Consider the following 14,832-nt stretch of genomic DNA (forward strand, 5'->3'; position numbering starts at 1 on the left):
AGAAGAACAAACGCAAGCCCCTTTTCCACCTATGGTCCCAGCTTGACTCGATTCATCTTGCCTTGGCACGGCACGGTTTAGGTTGTGTATCCATTGCAATATAATTCCTCCTCAACGTGGGCGGAGTCATCACTGCACGGCTGCATGAAACTGCCGTGACTTTGTTTTACACACACACACACAAGTGACGAGCAGTCTTTTTTCAGTTTTACTCAATTATTAGAATCAGTTCATTAAAAATATTTGTTCAGTACTTTCTCCATGATGTCACTGGACTTAAATACAGCGTCAGGGTTTGTGATGCTGCTCACGATAAGCAGTGCGGTCACTAGACTCCTCTGTTAAATATTGAGATTTTAGACATTTCCCTAGCAATAGTTGGAGATTAACACCCATTTTTAGGATTGTTAAGTCTTTTTAACTGATCTACAGTTCATCATTGTTTGGCTTGATGTTTGTGTCGGACGTCGTCTCTTCCTGTGGCGAACTATACTATGATTTTTTTGACTGATTTTGGACGACATACTATACTGTGACTTTTTTGAGTGATTTTGGACGACATACTACACTAAATGAATTTTATGGCGTCATTAGTTAATTGTGTACGTTGGTGTTTCCCAAACGTTCCTTCTATATTCCTCACAGTATCAGTCATGTCAAGCGCAAATGTGTTTGTAATGTGCAGATTCATTTACAGCCATATCTGTAACATCTGTTTGATTTCAATAATTTCCAAAATTAAAACTTCATTCATGTCCATGTCATTTAAATTATATACACATAAATCTTAACTAAAGCCATGTGTGGGTCTTTACCCAGACTTAATGAACCACTGACGTAAGTCAACAGATGCATATAAGAGCCGATATTCTAGTAGACTCTTTTGTAAATTGAATGTATTAATTGCTTTCAGGCAAATCATCTCTTTCATTAATGATCATCTTGTTCCATAATTCCTCTCATACAGTAATTCGACCTGTAAAAAGACCTGAAAAGCTGGTCCGTCCTTATGTAGTGATCGTTCATGTTGCTTCCGAGACGTCGGCACAAATTTCATGCGACTTAAGGAGCAAGTGATGAATTTCTTCACACATATTTACATACAGGAGAGAACAAAGTGTTGCCTCTGCTGCTGAGTGAGGAACTGGAACACTGAGAGCTCGTTCATCTTCATCCGTCACTCTCAGCCTCCACACACTGCTCCCCCATAACTCATCCCTGGCTGTTTATAAGCAGGCACTCACTGCTCCTCCTCCTCCTCCTCATCCACAATCACTTCATCCGGCCCACACAAAATACAGTGAATAAAGACAAATGTCTCCCTCCCTCCCCTTCCCCCGGCATTTGCCGGGGGAAGGGGAGGGAGGGGGGGGTTATCTGATGTGCAGGTGCACATACTGTGACCGGCTGCAAGACACAAATGAAAAGGAGTCATTTTAAAACAACAAAGATAATACATTTAATACTGTTTCTCTTTTGGGCAATGTGAGATGCAATGTAAACATGTACAAGATACAAAAAACAAAAGAAACAAGACTTTGTCCAAATGAAGCTGTAGGTAAGAAAATGTTTTCCAAAGGAACGCACAGAGTCTCCGTCACAGAGTGGCGTGTGTGCGTGTGTGTGAGTCGGTGGCCAGAATGACTCATGGCTGCTTGGTTTATGGTTTATTTATGAGGCCTCATTTGCCTTCTCATATCTTTTGAAAACAATGAGATAAAACACATTTTGCATAAGAACAATGGTCAAAAGAAACAAAGAAATAAAGAAATAAGAAGAATAGCACCTCCTTTGGTCCAACGCGAGGCCTGCGGTAGTTTGTGTGTTTCATGGTGTGGTCATGCTGGTTAACTGTTTTTCTTTGTCAGAATTTACCGACCATGAGCTTGACAGCGCTGGAATTCCAAGTGTCTTTGGCACACTGCGTCCCACAGCAGGGTGTTGGTGTCAAACACAATTCTATAAATTCAACATCCAGGCTAAAAAAGAAGCTCGGCCTTCTCATAAATCAGCTGTCACTCGGCATCCATCACATCCATCACTCAGCTGACAGCTGGCCTTCACTGTGGAAATATGGCTATGCTAAGGGAGCACAGGAGAGGCAGGACGAAGGAAGAATATCATCCGACTGGTTTAGGTTACTTATCGTGTGCTGTTGTGCTAATTAGAAGTGCAGGATTCAAGCAGAGACAACAAAAAGGAGTCACAGAGACACGGCGGCACATCTCATTCCTCAACACAGCCTCCTCTGAGGAGCAGGCGGACGGCTCCTGCTGATTCCCCCGCTGGTACTTCAAGTTTTCACAATGACATAGATAAGCAGCCTTCCCTAATTCACATGCCTCGAGAGGAATCCCCGCAGCTTCACTCGTCATTTTCTTTCTTCTCTCGCACTCAAACAAAAACTAGATATTAATTAAAACAAAAAAACATACAAATGCAACCTCTCACCTGCTCACACACACACTAACTCCAAGTCATCAAACCTTAGCTGAGTGCTGTTGACTCTCCATGATGAATGAAAGCTTGTTTCATCAGATAAGAACAAACCCTTCAAAACCTGCGCTGCACCCCTCATAAAAAACAAAGGAATAAGGCACACCATAAACCTTTTCTTATTCCAATAAAAATAAAATAAATGAAGACACCGACCGTACGAGCTTAAAACTGTGAAGTTTCTATGGACAGAAGCCACTGTACACACGGAGAAATAGAAGGGGACAAATGTTGTCACTGGAGCTGTAACATTTGGAAAGTACATTTTTGTGCATTATCAAACTGTACCAAATTAAGTATAATTTATCAACCCTTAAACTTGTACCCTCTCAGTACTATGATACAGAAAAAGTACAATTGTCCCCTATTGTCCAATGTGTAGAGTGAGCTCGTTGTGAGCTCAAAGCAGCTTCAGTTTGGAGAAATGAGCTCTCACAGCTCATTATGTCTCGGGTTTTTCCAAAAAGCTCCGTAAAGGAGTTGTGTTAACACAGGCCGACTGCTTATTGGAGGGAATTATCTTTTTTTTTTGATTTGCTCTTGCATCAGTACCGGCATCCTCTCACCTCACTCTCACCCTTGTCTTCTAAAATCCACCACCTGATCCATCTTCTGTCTCCCTGCAAAACCTCCTCCATGACCTCTAACACCTCTCCTCCTAAACACACCTGCAAACAATCCATCTGGTCGCGCACAAACAGAGCCACGCATCGCATGCAAAACAAGCCAAAACACCTCAATCACTTCTCTGGGAATAGACTGGGCTGTGTCGAGGAAGGAGAGAGACAGATATATGTGGCGAGGGCAGAGAGAATAATAAGTATGAGACAAAGAGAATGAACCTGGGGCAGAAAATAAGTTGCGGAAGAGTCCAGAGCTGTAAGTGCTTCACAGCTGACATTCAAATATAAACGACGCATGGGCTGACATGAGTAAAGGTGTCGTGGAACCTGAACATGAGGGAGACTCATTATGTTTCCTCTTAATCATCACTTTGCATCGGCACATTTAAGGGCAGTGAAGCGGTACCGCATTGTAAATCAGATTTTTCTTCAGGAAATGTTGCTGAGAGTCGCACTCGTGGCAAACTAGCACGAAATTAAACAGCCTGTCTTTGAGTATTTGTTTTACACAAGCAAATGAACATGACAGGTTGTGCTTCTTAAAGGAACAGTGGGCAGTCTTAAGTTGTGTCCATCACTGTCTTTGAACATTTCACACTCGCTGTCGACCACGCGCTGATCAGAGTCACTGCACAAAAAGAGTGAAGTGAAATGAAGAATATCAGCAATACTCTTACTGTCTGCTGCTCTTGAAATCATTTGTGTTCTTACAACAGTGCAGACGTTGTGTTACCGTGAGGCAGATCTGTGGTGAACCACTGAAATATTTTGAGACAATTAGTGTGCCCGCCCCACATGGCAGAACAGTGGCTAGCATTGTTGCCTCACAGCAAGGAGGTCAACAGTTTGGATCACGGTTCAACTGGGGGCCATTCTGTGTGCCTGGGTTCTCTCTTGAGTTCTCCAACTTCCTTCAACAATCCAAAAACATGCAGATTAGGTTAAGTGGGGACTCTAAATTGCCCATCGGTGTGAATGTGAGATGAATGGTGGTTTATCTCTGTATGTGATGGACTGATGACCCGTCCAGGGTGTACCCTGCCTTTAGTCCTGTGCCAGCTGGGATTGGCTCCAGCTCCCTGTGAACCTCATGTGGCGCTTAAAGTGGTGAAAATATGAACGATTATTATGCCGAAGCAACGTGGTGTCTGACATGTCTCTAACATCCCCATCAATCTCCCGTCTCCCTCTGGAAACAGGAAGTGTGCTGAATTGTGTCAAATGCATGCACAGTATGTTCTCAGCATTAGATGCACACTGTACCTAAAAATGATCTGTCATTTACATTAACATCACCTTTAGAGATTTTTAGAACGCAACAAAACGTTGGCTTCCACTGTTTACCAGTTTAAAATTCTCTAATCTGTAAGTCACATGTTAAAAAGTCAGCAAGTCATAAAAAACATAGGAGCTGTATTGGCCTGTACGCACTGTATTCTTTAGCACAATGACAATAATCACCTGTGGCACTTGGCTAAGGCCTGCTAAAGTTCAGCAAAGAGAGAAATAGCTTTTTTCCCCCCAATATTTGTGGCATACACCCTGGAAGTAGATGGACTGAAGTGAAATGGCCAAGAGAAGTGTTCATCATCTCCTTCCCAACCTCTTGTTTACCACCAAGTCTCTCAAATGTCACCTTTGCTGTGGTGATGGGGAGGAAAGTGTGTGTGTGTGTGTGTGTGTGGGGGGGGGTAAATGTCAAGAGAGGCACCTGCATGAGTGGAGAGAGAGGGTGCACACAGAGACACGCACACGTTAAAAAAAAAGAAGAAGAAGAGAAGAAAACAACAACACAAAAACAAGAAACTATCAACAACTCCATTCAGGCACAAATGTGACAGCTCAGAGCTGCACTGACTCTCAGTGTCCCTCAGTGGGTTTCTGTCGTGTCGTTCACATATCAGTGTCCACTGCTGATCCCAGACAGGGCGCGCAGAGAATCCTGTGATATTTAGTCCATCACATCAGGAGATAATCAAGTGTCACATATGGCTGCTTTGGTCCGATGACTTTCCAGTTGCTTTCAGAGCCATGACTTTAAATGATGGGGAAAGCTCATGACTGGCAGTTTGACTGGGAATTACAAACACCCGTCATTGTCCACACTTTTCTTTTAGACGTTTTCCTCTCAGTGGAAACACAATGCGTCTTTTTAAAATTGAATCTATTGCAATTTCTCTCAGAATTCGACGACAAAACAATGGCATAAAGAGGAAATACGAAGAAACAAAATACAAGCATAAATAATAAAGAGAGATAGATGTTACACAGATAAATGTGTGATCAACACAGAACCATTCCCTCTTTAATCTCAATCCAAAAACAGTGACATGAAATAATATGTGCTGCAGAAAATGCCAAAAGTGATTCAACACATTTACATAATGCCTTCGTCCAGACAGAGCTTTTAGCCAAAAAATATCCACTGATTCTTTATTTCATTATTTATGAAGTCCTTCTCCATTCATGTAGATTACATTTACAATTTACTGATATCTATGAATGAGTCGGCAACATTATGTTACTGACCTCTGATTATTTGTGTTTGAAAACAATCACCTGTGTAAAATGTTAGTCATATTTGAAATGGGTTGATGAGGTAAATAAAAAAAAATGATCATAATAAATACACCTAAAATAATCAGGCATTATGTAAAGCACAATAAAGATGAAGGAAGTGGTTTGCTAAAGCTGCAGCACACAGCACACAGAGAAAATGTAAAAGTTCTCTAGATTTTCAAAAATATAAATAAATTATTCCCCGATAAAATAAAAAATTAAATAAAAAAAAAACAAAAACTATGTTTAGCTGCACTGGGATTCATTTCTGCACAGTTTTGAGGAGACTCACTGACCAGCAGTGCATTTCTTATTGCACTGAGGTTTGACGGCTGACAACTAAACCTAGTGGATTGGATAGAAATCATGTTGTAGTACCTACATAATCCCACAAGAGGTCTCCATTTCTCCAATGCTACTCAAAGAGACTGAGAGTTGTGCCTCTCACCTGAGGTGAGAAACAGAACAAATAGACATTAAATAATCACAAAGAAATTCAATAAATATGCTGAGTATTGACTGCACCTTCACATTAATGCACCATAAAACAAACTTTAAAGTGCACTAACTCACAAAACTCAACCACTTCATTCCTCAGTATTGTCACTGTGTGATCACGACGTGAACAACAGACACAGACAAGACAATGGTGACAACAGGTAACTGCAATCGTCCTTTGTTTAACATCATACTGACCAGCAGAAAAATCCTCCACGCTTAGTGTTCAGCAGCTTTCATTAGAAAATGTATTTCAGCGGTCTTGAACATCAGCCATGTGAATGTCGAAAAGGTGGAAATCAGCTCGGAATTTCACATTTTTAGATGACACTTATGACAATAATTTATTCAAGTTGAGGTGTTTTCTAAATATAATATTAAAATATATGAATGAAACCTTTGAAACAAGACTGTTGTTGCATCTTTAAATGACATTTTAGTTCAGATTTGGGTTTGTATAGATTACATTGTTTTAATATTTGAGTAATTATATCAAGTGCTTCCAGGTAAAAATCGTTAAAAGTTTGTTTACAATTCAGAAACCCTGTTTGTGTGCCATAAAGAATAGAAGAATAGAATGGGGGTAAAAAAAAAAAGAAAAAAGAAGGCAGCGCTAATGAAATGGTTATTTTTCTTTGGTTTGATCACATTTTGGGGGAAGTTGAGGATCTGTGACTAAGCTTGACTTCCATTTCTAGGCTGTAGTTGGAAAACAGATGTCGCAAGAAAGCAGAAATATTTCTCTAAGGAAGGCACTCAGCAACAACCAAAATACTAACAATGAGACAGAAATGTTTTAGTTGTAGCTGCTTAAAACAAATGCTTTCTCTGGTAGAACAGGTTTCTTGATCTGATTTTCTGTCTTTGCTGTTGTTTTTGGACCAATGTCACCACTGTAGACTGAAACTTTGCACTTTGTTTTCACTCTGTAGTGTAGCTCTTACAAGAGGTCATGGGAGTACTATTGGTGGTGTTCATAGGCTTATGGCACTCTTAAGAGATTTGGATGATTTCATGTTTTGCCATCCACTATTTAAAACCTACTTTGTGGTAATCAAATACAAAAGGCACTTATTAGCCATCATAGTCAGTGTTGGGCAGGAGAAAACCTCTTTTAGAAGTCATCACTCTCATTCATATCACGTCATATCTTAAAGACAATGTCCTCACTTAAGGGCGACCAATGCCAATGTCTCTCACTTGCAGCCAAAATATTTAAAATCTTAACACTTGTCTTTGTATACATTTTAGTAAACCAGCACTAAAAGTGTCCTTCCTTATTGGATTAAAACGTCATTCTTTTTACATACATCATAAATGTACATTAAATGAACATAAATGTACATTATGAAGAGCATATTGCTTACAGGAGATCATGGGTAACATTCTTGAGGAACGATACCACCTGTGTCCTTGGAGACATCCAAAACAGGGTGACGGGATGAAGGGAAGGATGTGGCGTTGGTTCTACTTTTTCCGCTCTAGGTAGTTGGATGGGACCCAACCCTTGCGGGGGAGCAGGCTGTCCTGCACCTGGCAGTACCACCATCCATTAGGGTTTCTCTCTAATACTTCCAGACAGGTGCCCTCAGTGAAACCCATAGTCTCCTCATCACCACGATAGTCAGCGATGGACACATACACATCTCTGCCCAGGTTATTATGGATCAGTTGACTCTTCTCTATGGGCTTGGGTCGGACTGTGGACACAGGGATGCCATTGCGGTGGTTAGCTCTGCCAAGGGCGTCCTGGGCATTGCTTGAACTAAATGCACTCCCCGAGGACCCCAGGCTGGAGCGTTCTGCAGGCCTTGTCTGACTTTCGACAACTACATGTGGCCGCACAGTGCTAAAGGAGGCATTTCGGCGGACACCAAGAGTGGCGGAACCGGAGCAATAGTGATCACTTCTACTGAGTGACTCATTTCTCCTCAAAGACCCTGTCATGTAGTGCCCATCCTTGGCTGGCTGTGATGTAGTCACAAATACTGACTGAGGCCTCACAGCCACCTGGCGTACTCCATTCCTCATTCGCACTCCTCCGTTAAGCATCCCTGAGGGCTTTGAGAAGCCACCAGGAGGCTTTGAAGGAATTGGTGGCGTGTTCCTACTCAGGCCTTGATGCTGCTGTTGTGTCGGACCTTGAATATTGATATTGTTTTGGGCTAAAACATGCTGCTCGTTTTTCTCCAGGCTATTGGACTTATTCCCACTATTCTTACGTCCATCTGAGTCCATCCCACCAGCATTAACTACTTGTCTAACAGGTTCCAGGTAGTAGGATGGAGCCCAGCCCTCCTCCATGCCCCAGCGGACATACCACCAACCACTACCCTGCTTCTCCAGAACCTCGACTTCCACACCAGCTGGAAAGCTGATCTCAGAGTCCTGAACTTTCTTGTAGGTGTCCACAGAGCGATATAGAGTGGGGCCTTCCACATCTGAGTCAACACGACTCCCTTTAGAGTACACAGAGGAGAGATCTGATGTGCTGTGTGAACACATGGAGTCTTCTGATGAGATAACAGAAGCAGTTTCAGAGTCGTCCCCACGAGGCGCTTTGAGTCCGTGACGATACTGACTTGTTGGCCTCAGCTGACGTCTCAAGGAACCGATGTCCATCCTCTCAGGACTCTGGGGCTCTGATTTGGTGAGAAGGGGTTTGGGTCTGACAGAAGGCTTGGGCCTGGTGGAGGGGCTTTGTCCTATCCTCTGCTCCACATCCCGGGTGAAAGCAGTGCCTTTCTTGGGGCCTCTGCTCAATTCATCAGAGGAAGAAAGGGGGCTGTTGTCATGGGACCTAAGGCTGATATCTATGTGTCTGCCCAGGGTCTGACTTCTACGTTTCATCTCAGGGGTCATAGTCTTCATGGGCCTTTCGCCAAAATGTGACGATCCAGAGGGTTTTCGTGGGACTGTGGATGAGTGATACATTTTTGGGGAGTTGGGCTCACTGGATACTTTGGCTGAGGTTCGTTCACCTCCACCGCTTGGTCTGAAGCCATCATTCTCGTAAATACACTCTTCTTTACCAACCTCCTCAACAGACCTAAAGGGAGCTCTCCGATGGGTGAACGCAGGAGACGCCTTAGAAAGAGGAGGGGAGGCTTTGCAGGAAGGAGGGGAGCTGTGGTACTTGTCGCTGACCACACTACTCATCTTCACATCCTTCAGCAAATCTGTATCAGACTCACCTTCACAGCCAATCGCAGGAATATCATATTCAGGTTCCTCATACACTGGTCTGCTAGGTGGCTCTGAAACTTTGGAGGCAGAGTTAGCAGAAGAAGGAGCCTCGTCAGAATCCTGCTTTTTAACAGGAGGAGCGGGCGGTGGGACTTTGGGCCTGGTCAGCGTGCTTGTTCGGCGGCTGACGTTGGGTTTCTTGCGTTTGTCGATATATGAACAAGGGGCCCAGCCCTCCATCTCTCCAATCTGCACATACCACCAGCCTCCGGGGTTCTTCTCTATCACCTGCGCAAGGGTTAAAAGAAACAAACAAACAAACAGGATTTTAATGTGAACTTGTGTGTTTGTTATTAAAATCTGATGAGACATGATAATTCAGAGCAGTATAAAATAATTTTAAAAAATCATCATTACTATTACTATTATACTATACAACCCTGAATGAATCCATATTGCTGTTGTCACATTTTCACAAATTCAGTGAGGAGTGACTGTCTCCTCTTCGCAGCAGCCATAGAGATGTAACATCTTACGTCAGCCTTTTGTCCTCCACGAAAACTGATGCCATCAGAGATGGAGGACTGGAAATCTGCTATAGTGTAATACTCTGCTTCCACAGCAGGGGGCTCTGGTGGCTTAGGTAACTGGAATCCCTGTACAGCAGAGGAGGAGAAGAGAGGTGAACCACTGACATCATTGTTTAGATTGTGTTATTATATTGTGCATGACTGAGACTGCAGACGTTGTCAGTGATTTCAAAATGAGTTGTGAGGATTATTAGGATTAATAATGTCCTTAATGCTGAAATATACAAGCAGATACTTCTCCATTGCAGTATTATGACATTGAGTTCTGGATGTGGTGGTATGGCTCTCATACCACCACAGAGGCCTGATCTCATCATCCAGTGAAGAGACGGAAAGATTTAAGATAGTGGATTAAATCCTGTGGTTAGTTCTTCATGATGTTTGGAACAATTTACCTGCTGAGTTCCTTCAAAAACTGTGTGCAAGTGAACCCTCAAAGAATGTATACAGTTATGAATGACAAATAATGCTGACACCCTAATGGGTGCTGTGCCAACTCTCACAGTAACGTGGGAGTTAAGACTTGGTGACATCACCCACTGGTTTTTGAGCTTAGATGAGGGTGCGTCTGACTGAGAGCTCATCCACTGCAGGTCCACCTAAATCTGTGACAGCATCTATTAGATATGATCACCACATTTTCTCACCAATAGACAGCCTTCTCTGACTTGAGTTGATTAATATATTATACATTTGAAGTTACTGATGGAGGCAGCAGTGGATCAACGAGTCCTGTGTACCTTAATATAAAGTCACAGGTTTTGTTGGTGGACACAAACACTGTGTAATGGTACGTCTTTTTTTAAGATAACATAGATCCCTTTAAGCAGACACGTTTTCACTGAGAGCAATCTTCTGTGTCTCATGCATAGCACTGATTATGCATCATTGCCTCTTATAACCACTATTTTTAAAAATCAGAACTCTCACTTTAAAATACTGCCTTATTGCTTCAAGTATGACTCCTACTTTTGGCTTCTATGTTGGCCTCCACCTCCTGTTTACTTTTATATACTATCCATGGATGTGATTCTTTGCTCACATGTTTTAATTTAAAAAACAGTGGTGTGTCTTACCAAGTTGGTGTCTCTCCTGGGGGGAGGTTTTTGTCTCAGGTTTGGAGACCCTGGTGAACAAAATGACAGCTCATTTAAATGTCACTGCAACTTACTCGTGCTTCCTGGGTTAAAACCTATGTTAGGAAAGTGAAAGCACACAGCAAACATTTCAAAGTCCCAGTTAGTCTTTCAAGTCACCACCACCACCAGGCATAAAGCTTACCTACAGCATCAAAGCCTGCACAAATGGGAAATTACATGTCTTAATACCTCAAAATAAATGTCCTCCGTTTAGTTACAGCAAAAACATCCTCTGGTAGACAAACAATATTCCAGTGACACACAACAAATACCTACCAATTTCCACTCTATGTGGTGCCACTCTGGCAACAGCCGGAGACCCTGGCTCTCCTCTCACTTTGCTCTCCTTCAGAGCAGCGCTCGCTGCAATTCCTAGACAGGGACTGTTGGTGTCCCGGCCGGCACTCAGCCTCCTGCCCGTCTCCGCATTGATTTCAGAGCTAAAGGGCATGGGCAGGCTGATCTCACTCTTGGAGATGTGGCGCTCCGGGGTGGTGCTGCCCTCTCCGTCCGTCTGGATGTCCTTCTCACTGACGGACTTCTTTTGCAGCAGGTTGCTGATTTCCATGATGTTGCCGATGATCTCCACTGGGCCTGTCAGCGTTTTCTTGCGTGGGGAGAAATCCTCTTTCAGCTTTTTCAAGTATGATGCAGGGGCCCAACCTTCTTTCCCCAAGTACCTGGAATGCATAAGGAAGAAAGGATTGACATTGTAGTTTGCTGTATTCTTCAGTGTCAGTGTACTCATCCTAAATGTCATTGGGATTATTGTATGCTTGAGCATCACTGGGTTAGTTTGTGTCACTAAGGTAAATCAGAATCAAGGATTTCAAACACAGAAGACACACATTTTCATGGACTGATGAAGGCAAAAGTGGATCAAAACTCCTGGGTGCCATAATGTCTCGGTACACTGGTGCAAGAAATGAGGGACATAAACTACAACACAACAAAGGGACGTCAACTAAGCTGTCTGTCAGAAAGATAAAGTGGAGAACATGTTCTTCAGATACTATAGTCTTAAGTGGGCCCAGATTATATTAGGTGAGCCTTCTGTTAAGTGAATAAAACCTTTTTTTTTTCCCTTCGGTGCCAGAAGTCAGGAGTGACTATGTGTTAGTACCTCACAAAACTCCACATCAAAACCCCGAAACTATAGACTGAATCATTCTCAGCTTAAAAAAGATCATGCAAGGATTTCCAAATAAAAATTGTGATGCTTGGTCCTCGCTGAGACGCACATCTGGAGGATCAGTTCATGTTTGACAAAGATTCTCACTGAAGTGAGAGCCAACGAGTGAACAAGCTGCAGGAGCTAGACGTTTGTGCATACATGTTGGCCACACATCACAAATATTAATAAAGACCTGTAACTGCGTGAGTTTTCTCTTATATAAGAATACAGTCTTAATGTGAACATATCATGCCAAGAGGCAGCATGTGATAGTAATCAGTTCTGCACTGGAGCTCTGCTACAATTCCCCCAAGAACAAGAAAACAAACTGGCAGGAAACACACACTGGCTGGGTAAATAACACACATGTGCTAATATGCAGACAAACACACACACACACATTAGACGTCCCAGGCAGAGCAGTTAGTTGATCTGTGGACAGATTCATATGATAATGGTTTCTTCTCCATACCATTGGGCAAATGAGAGCTGCAGGAAACAGCTGACTTAACGGCACAAGATGATGTCTCTCACGAGCAGAGTCATTATTCCCTGAGGACTCACTTGCTTTGCCAGGTTTCGGATGGTATGATAACCTTAAGCAAAACAATGATTTCGGCTTCTCCCTTCAGGGGTCGCCATAGTGGATCATCTGCCTCCACCTCGCCCAATCCTTTGTGCCCTCTTTTAGGGTATTACAGTTCCAAAACACATCGAGTTGGAAGCAACTAGACTTGAAGTTGAAACGTCCAGTTGCTACCGACTCAGAACCTGAGTGATTCCTGTACTGCGTTTTTAATTAGTCATTAAAAACAGCTCAGACCTTAAAGCAATACTACTTGCATTTTGCTTTGTATTATTAGAATTGGGGTAGTATTTTTGAAAAATTGTGCTTCCCAACCTCAGTTTTCCCCTGAGTTGAGAAATATCTTCATTCTTTCGATTGTTACGTGCCCACACTATTCTAAGCTAAGGTGAAGTATTCCTTTAAGGCACAGAATGACCAGGCCTAGATGCAATTGGCGCTCTAACCCTGCATTCACAAACAGAAACAGTATCTGTCACGATCCTTTGAAGAAGAGATGCTGATGCTGCTAAAATGATGGCGACACCAAGGTAAGACCAAAACACCAGCAAAATGGACCAGCGTGTGGTCTGTTTGGATGGTGAGCTGAGCTTCAATGTGATTCGATTGTGCATAACAAAAAAACCCAGTGTCACTTGGCATCACGTGACACCAGCCATTAAGAGTTAAAAAGCAGTGAAGGCTACACCATGTAGTTAGTTAGTTATTGAAGTGTTATCCTCTCACCAGTGTGTGCTCACCTGATGTACCACCAGCCCTCTAGGTTCTTTTGAATGACCTCCACAGTGACCCCCTTCTCAAAGCTGACCTCGTCCTTACCCTGACTGGTGTATGGCTGTATCGTCACATATTTCTCTTCTGGAGATGGTGAGGCGAAAGAGAGGAAACAGAAAAAGAGGGCAAACTGTTATCATTCAATTTCCTGTCAAGTCATTTCAGATATTTCTTCCAACATTCCAAAAACATGCATTGGTGGAGTTTAATTAGGCAATTGTGTGTTGACCCTGTTACCCCCCACACACACACACCTTTTGGAACTATCTCCAAAGGCCCACGAATATAACGGTAAAGGCAATGAATGTGGCTGAATGTTTCATGACACATCTTATGGTGTGATACACTCACAGAACATTTGTTTGTTGCTTTACAGGGATTTAAAAACAGTCTCACGTTATTAGACTAAACCAAGCCAAAGCTTTCAGTCGCACCAAAAATCCTTAGGAGTGGAAAAATGTTCAGTGTGACCTACTTAGAAAACTTCAACACAAACACAGCTCCCTCTTAGGGAACATTTGCTGTGGACCATTCAAACCCTTAAGACCTCCAGTAATAACAGCATTGATCATAACAATATTAATCACACAGCAAGTGCAAAGCGTATGTGCATCCATGACAGATAAATCTACAGCTTGTTGATCTATGTCCAAACGGTGATTCCTCCTATGGCAGCAGGCCCACATCAGGGCCTCCCCTTAAGGAGGTAAAGATTTTTTAAGCGTGGTCTCCCCTCTCAGATCCCCATCCGACCGCCACTCCTCTCTCACGCTCTGCTAAACTTTGAAAACCCCCGGAGGAAAGGAAATGCTACATTCATCTTAGTGGGGGAGCAGGAGAAGTTTAGGGGATTTACAGACACTGGGGCAGAAGAAGGGAGCATAGAATGGTAGACAGAGAGGAGCGATAATGTGACCTTAGATGGCTGAGGCAAATGAAATGGCTTAGGGAAAAGCAGTGGTGATATCTCAGAGGCACGGACATATGTTTTCAACGGTGGATTAAAGGAATACTTCACCGATTTGCATTTAGTTTTGTGTTACTAGAATAGATTTGAAATTTTAAAATTGTGCTTCCCAACCCCAAAAAAAAAGTATGAAGATATTTCTCAACTCAGGGGAAACTGAGGTTGGGAAGCAAAATGTTTCAAAAATATTACCCCTATTCTAAGACAGAGCCAAATGCAAAGAAAATGTGGCCCTAAACC

General features: G+C 42.7%; 1 protein-coding gene across 2 annotated transcripts in view; it reads right to left on the bottom strand.

Moving 5' to 3' along the window:
• Positions 1–5,870: 5,870 nt before the first annotated feature.
• The window catches only part of sh3pxd2aa (SH3 and PX domains 2Aa), an 88,447-nt gene continuing 79,485 nt past the window's right edge, over positions 5,871–14,832 (bottom strand). For both annotated transcript variants that reach the window (XM_044028874.1, XM_044028873.1), the window contains 5 exons: positions 13,592–13,709; positions 11,368–11,771; positions 11,029–11,078; positions 9,899–10,018; positions 5,871–9,650 (listed from right to left, as the gene is read on the bottom strand). In XM_044028874.1, the coding sequence (XP_043884809.1) occupies positions 7,644–9,650; positions 9,899–10,018; positions 11,029–11,078; positions 11,368–11,771; positions 13,592–13,709 (2,699 nt within the window). In that variant the 3' untranslated portion in view covers positions 5,871–7,643. The remainder of the gene's footprint in view (positions 9,651–9,898; positions 10,019–11,028; positions 11,079–11,367; positions 11,772–13,591; positions 13,710–14,832) is intronic.

This window comes from Solea senegalensis, linkage group LG6, assembly GCF_019176455.1.
Source record: "Solea senegalensis isolate Sse05_10M linkage group LG6, IFAPA_SoseM_1, whole genome shotgun sequence".
NCBI classification, from domain to species: domain Eukaryota; kingdom Metazoa; phylum Chordata; class Actinopteri; order Pleuronectiformes; family Soleidae; genus Solea; species Solea senegalensis.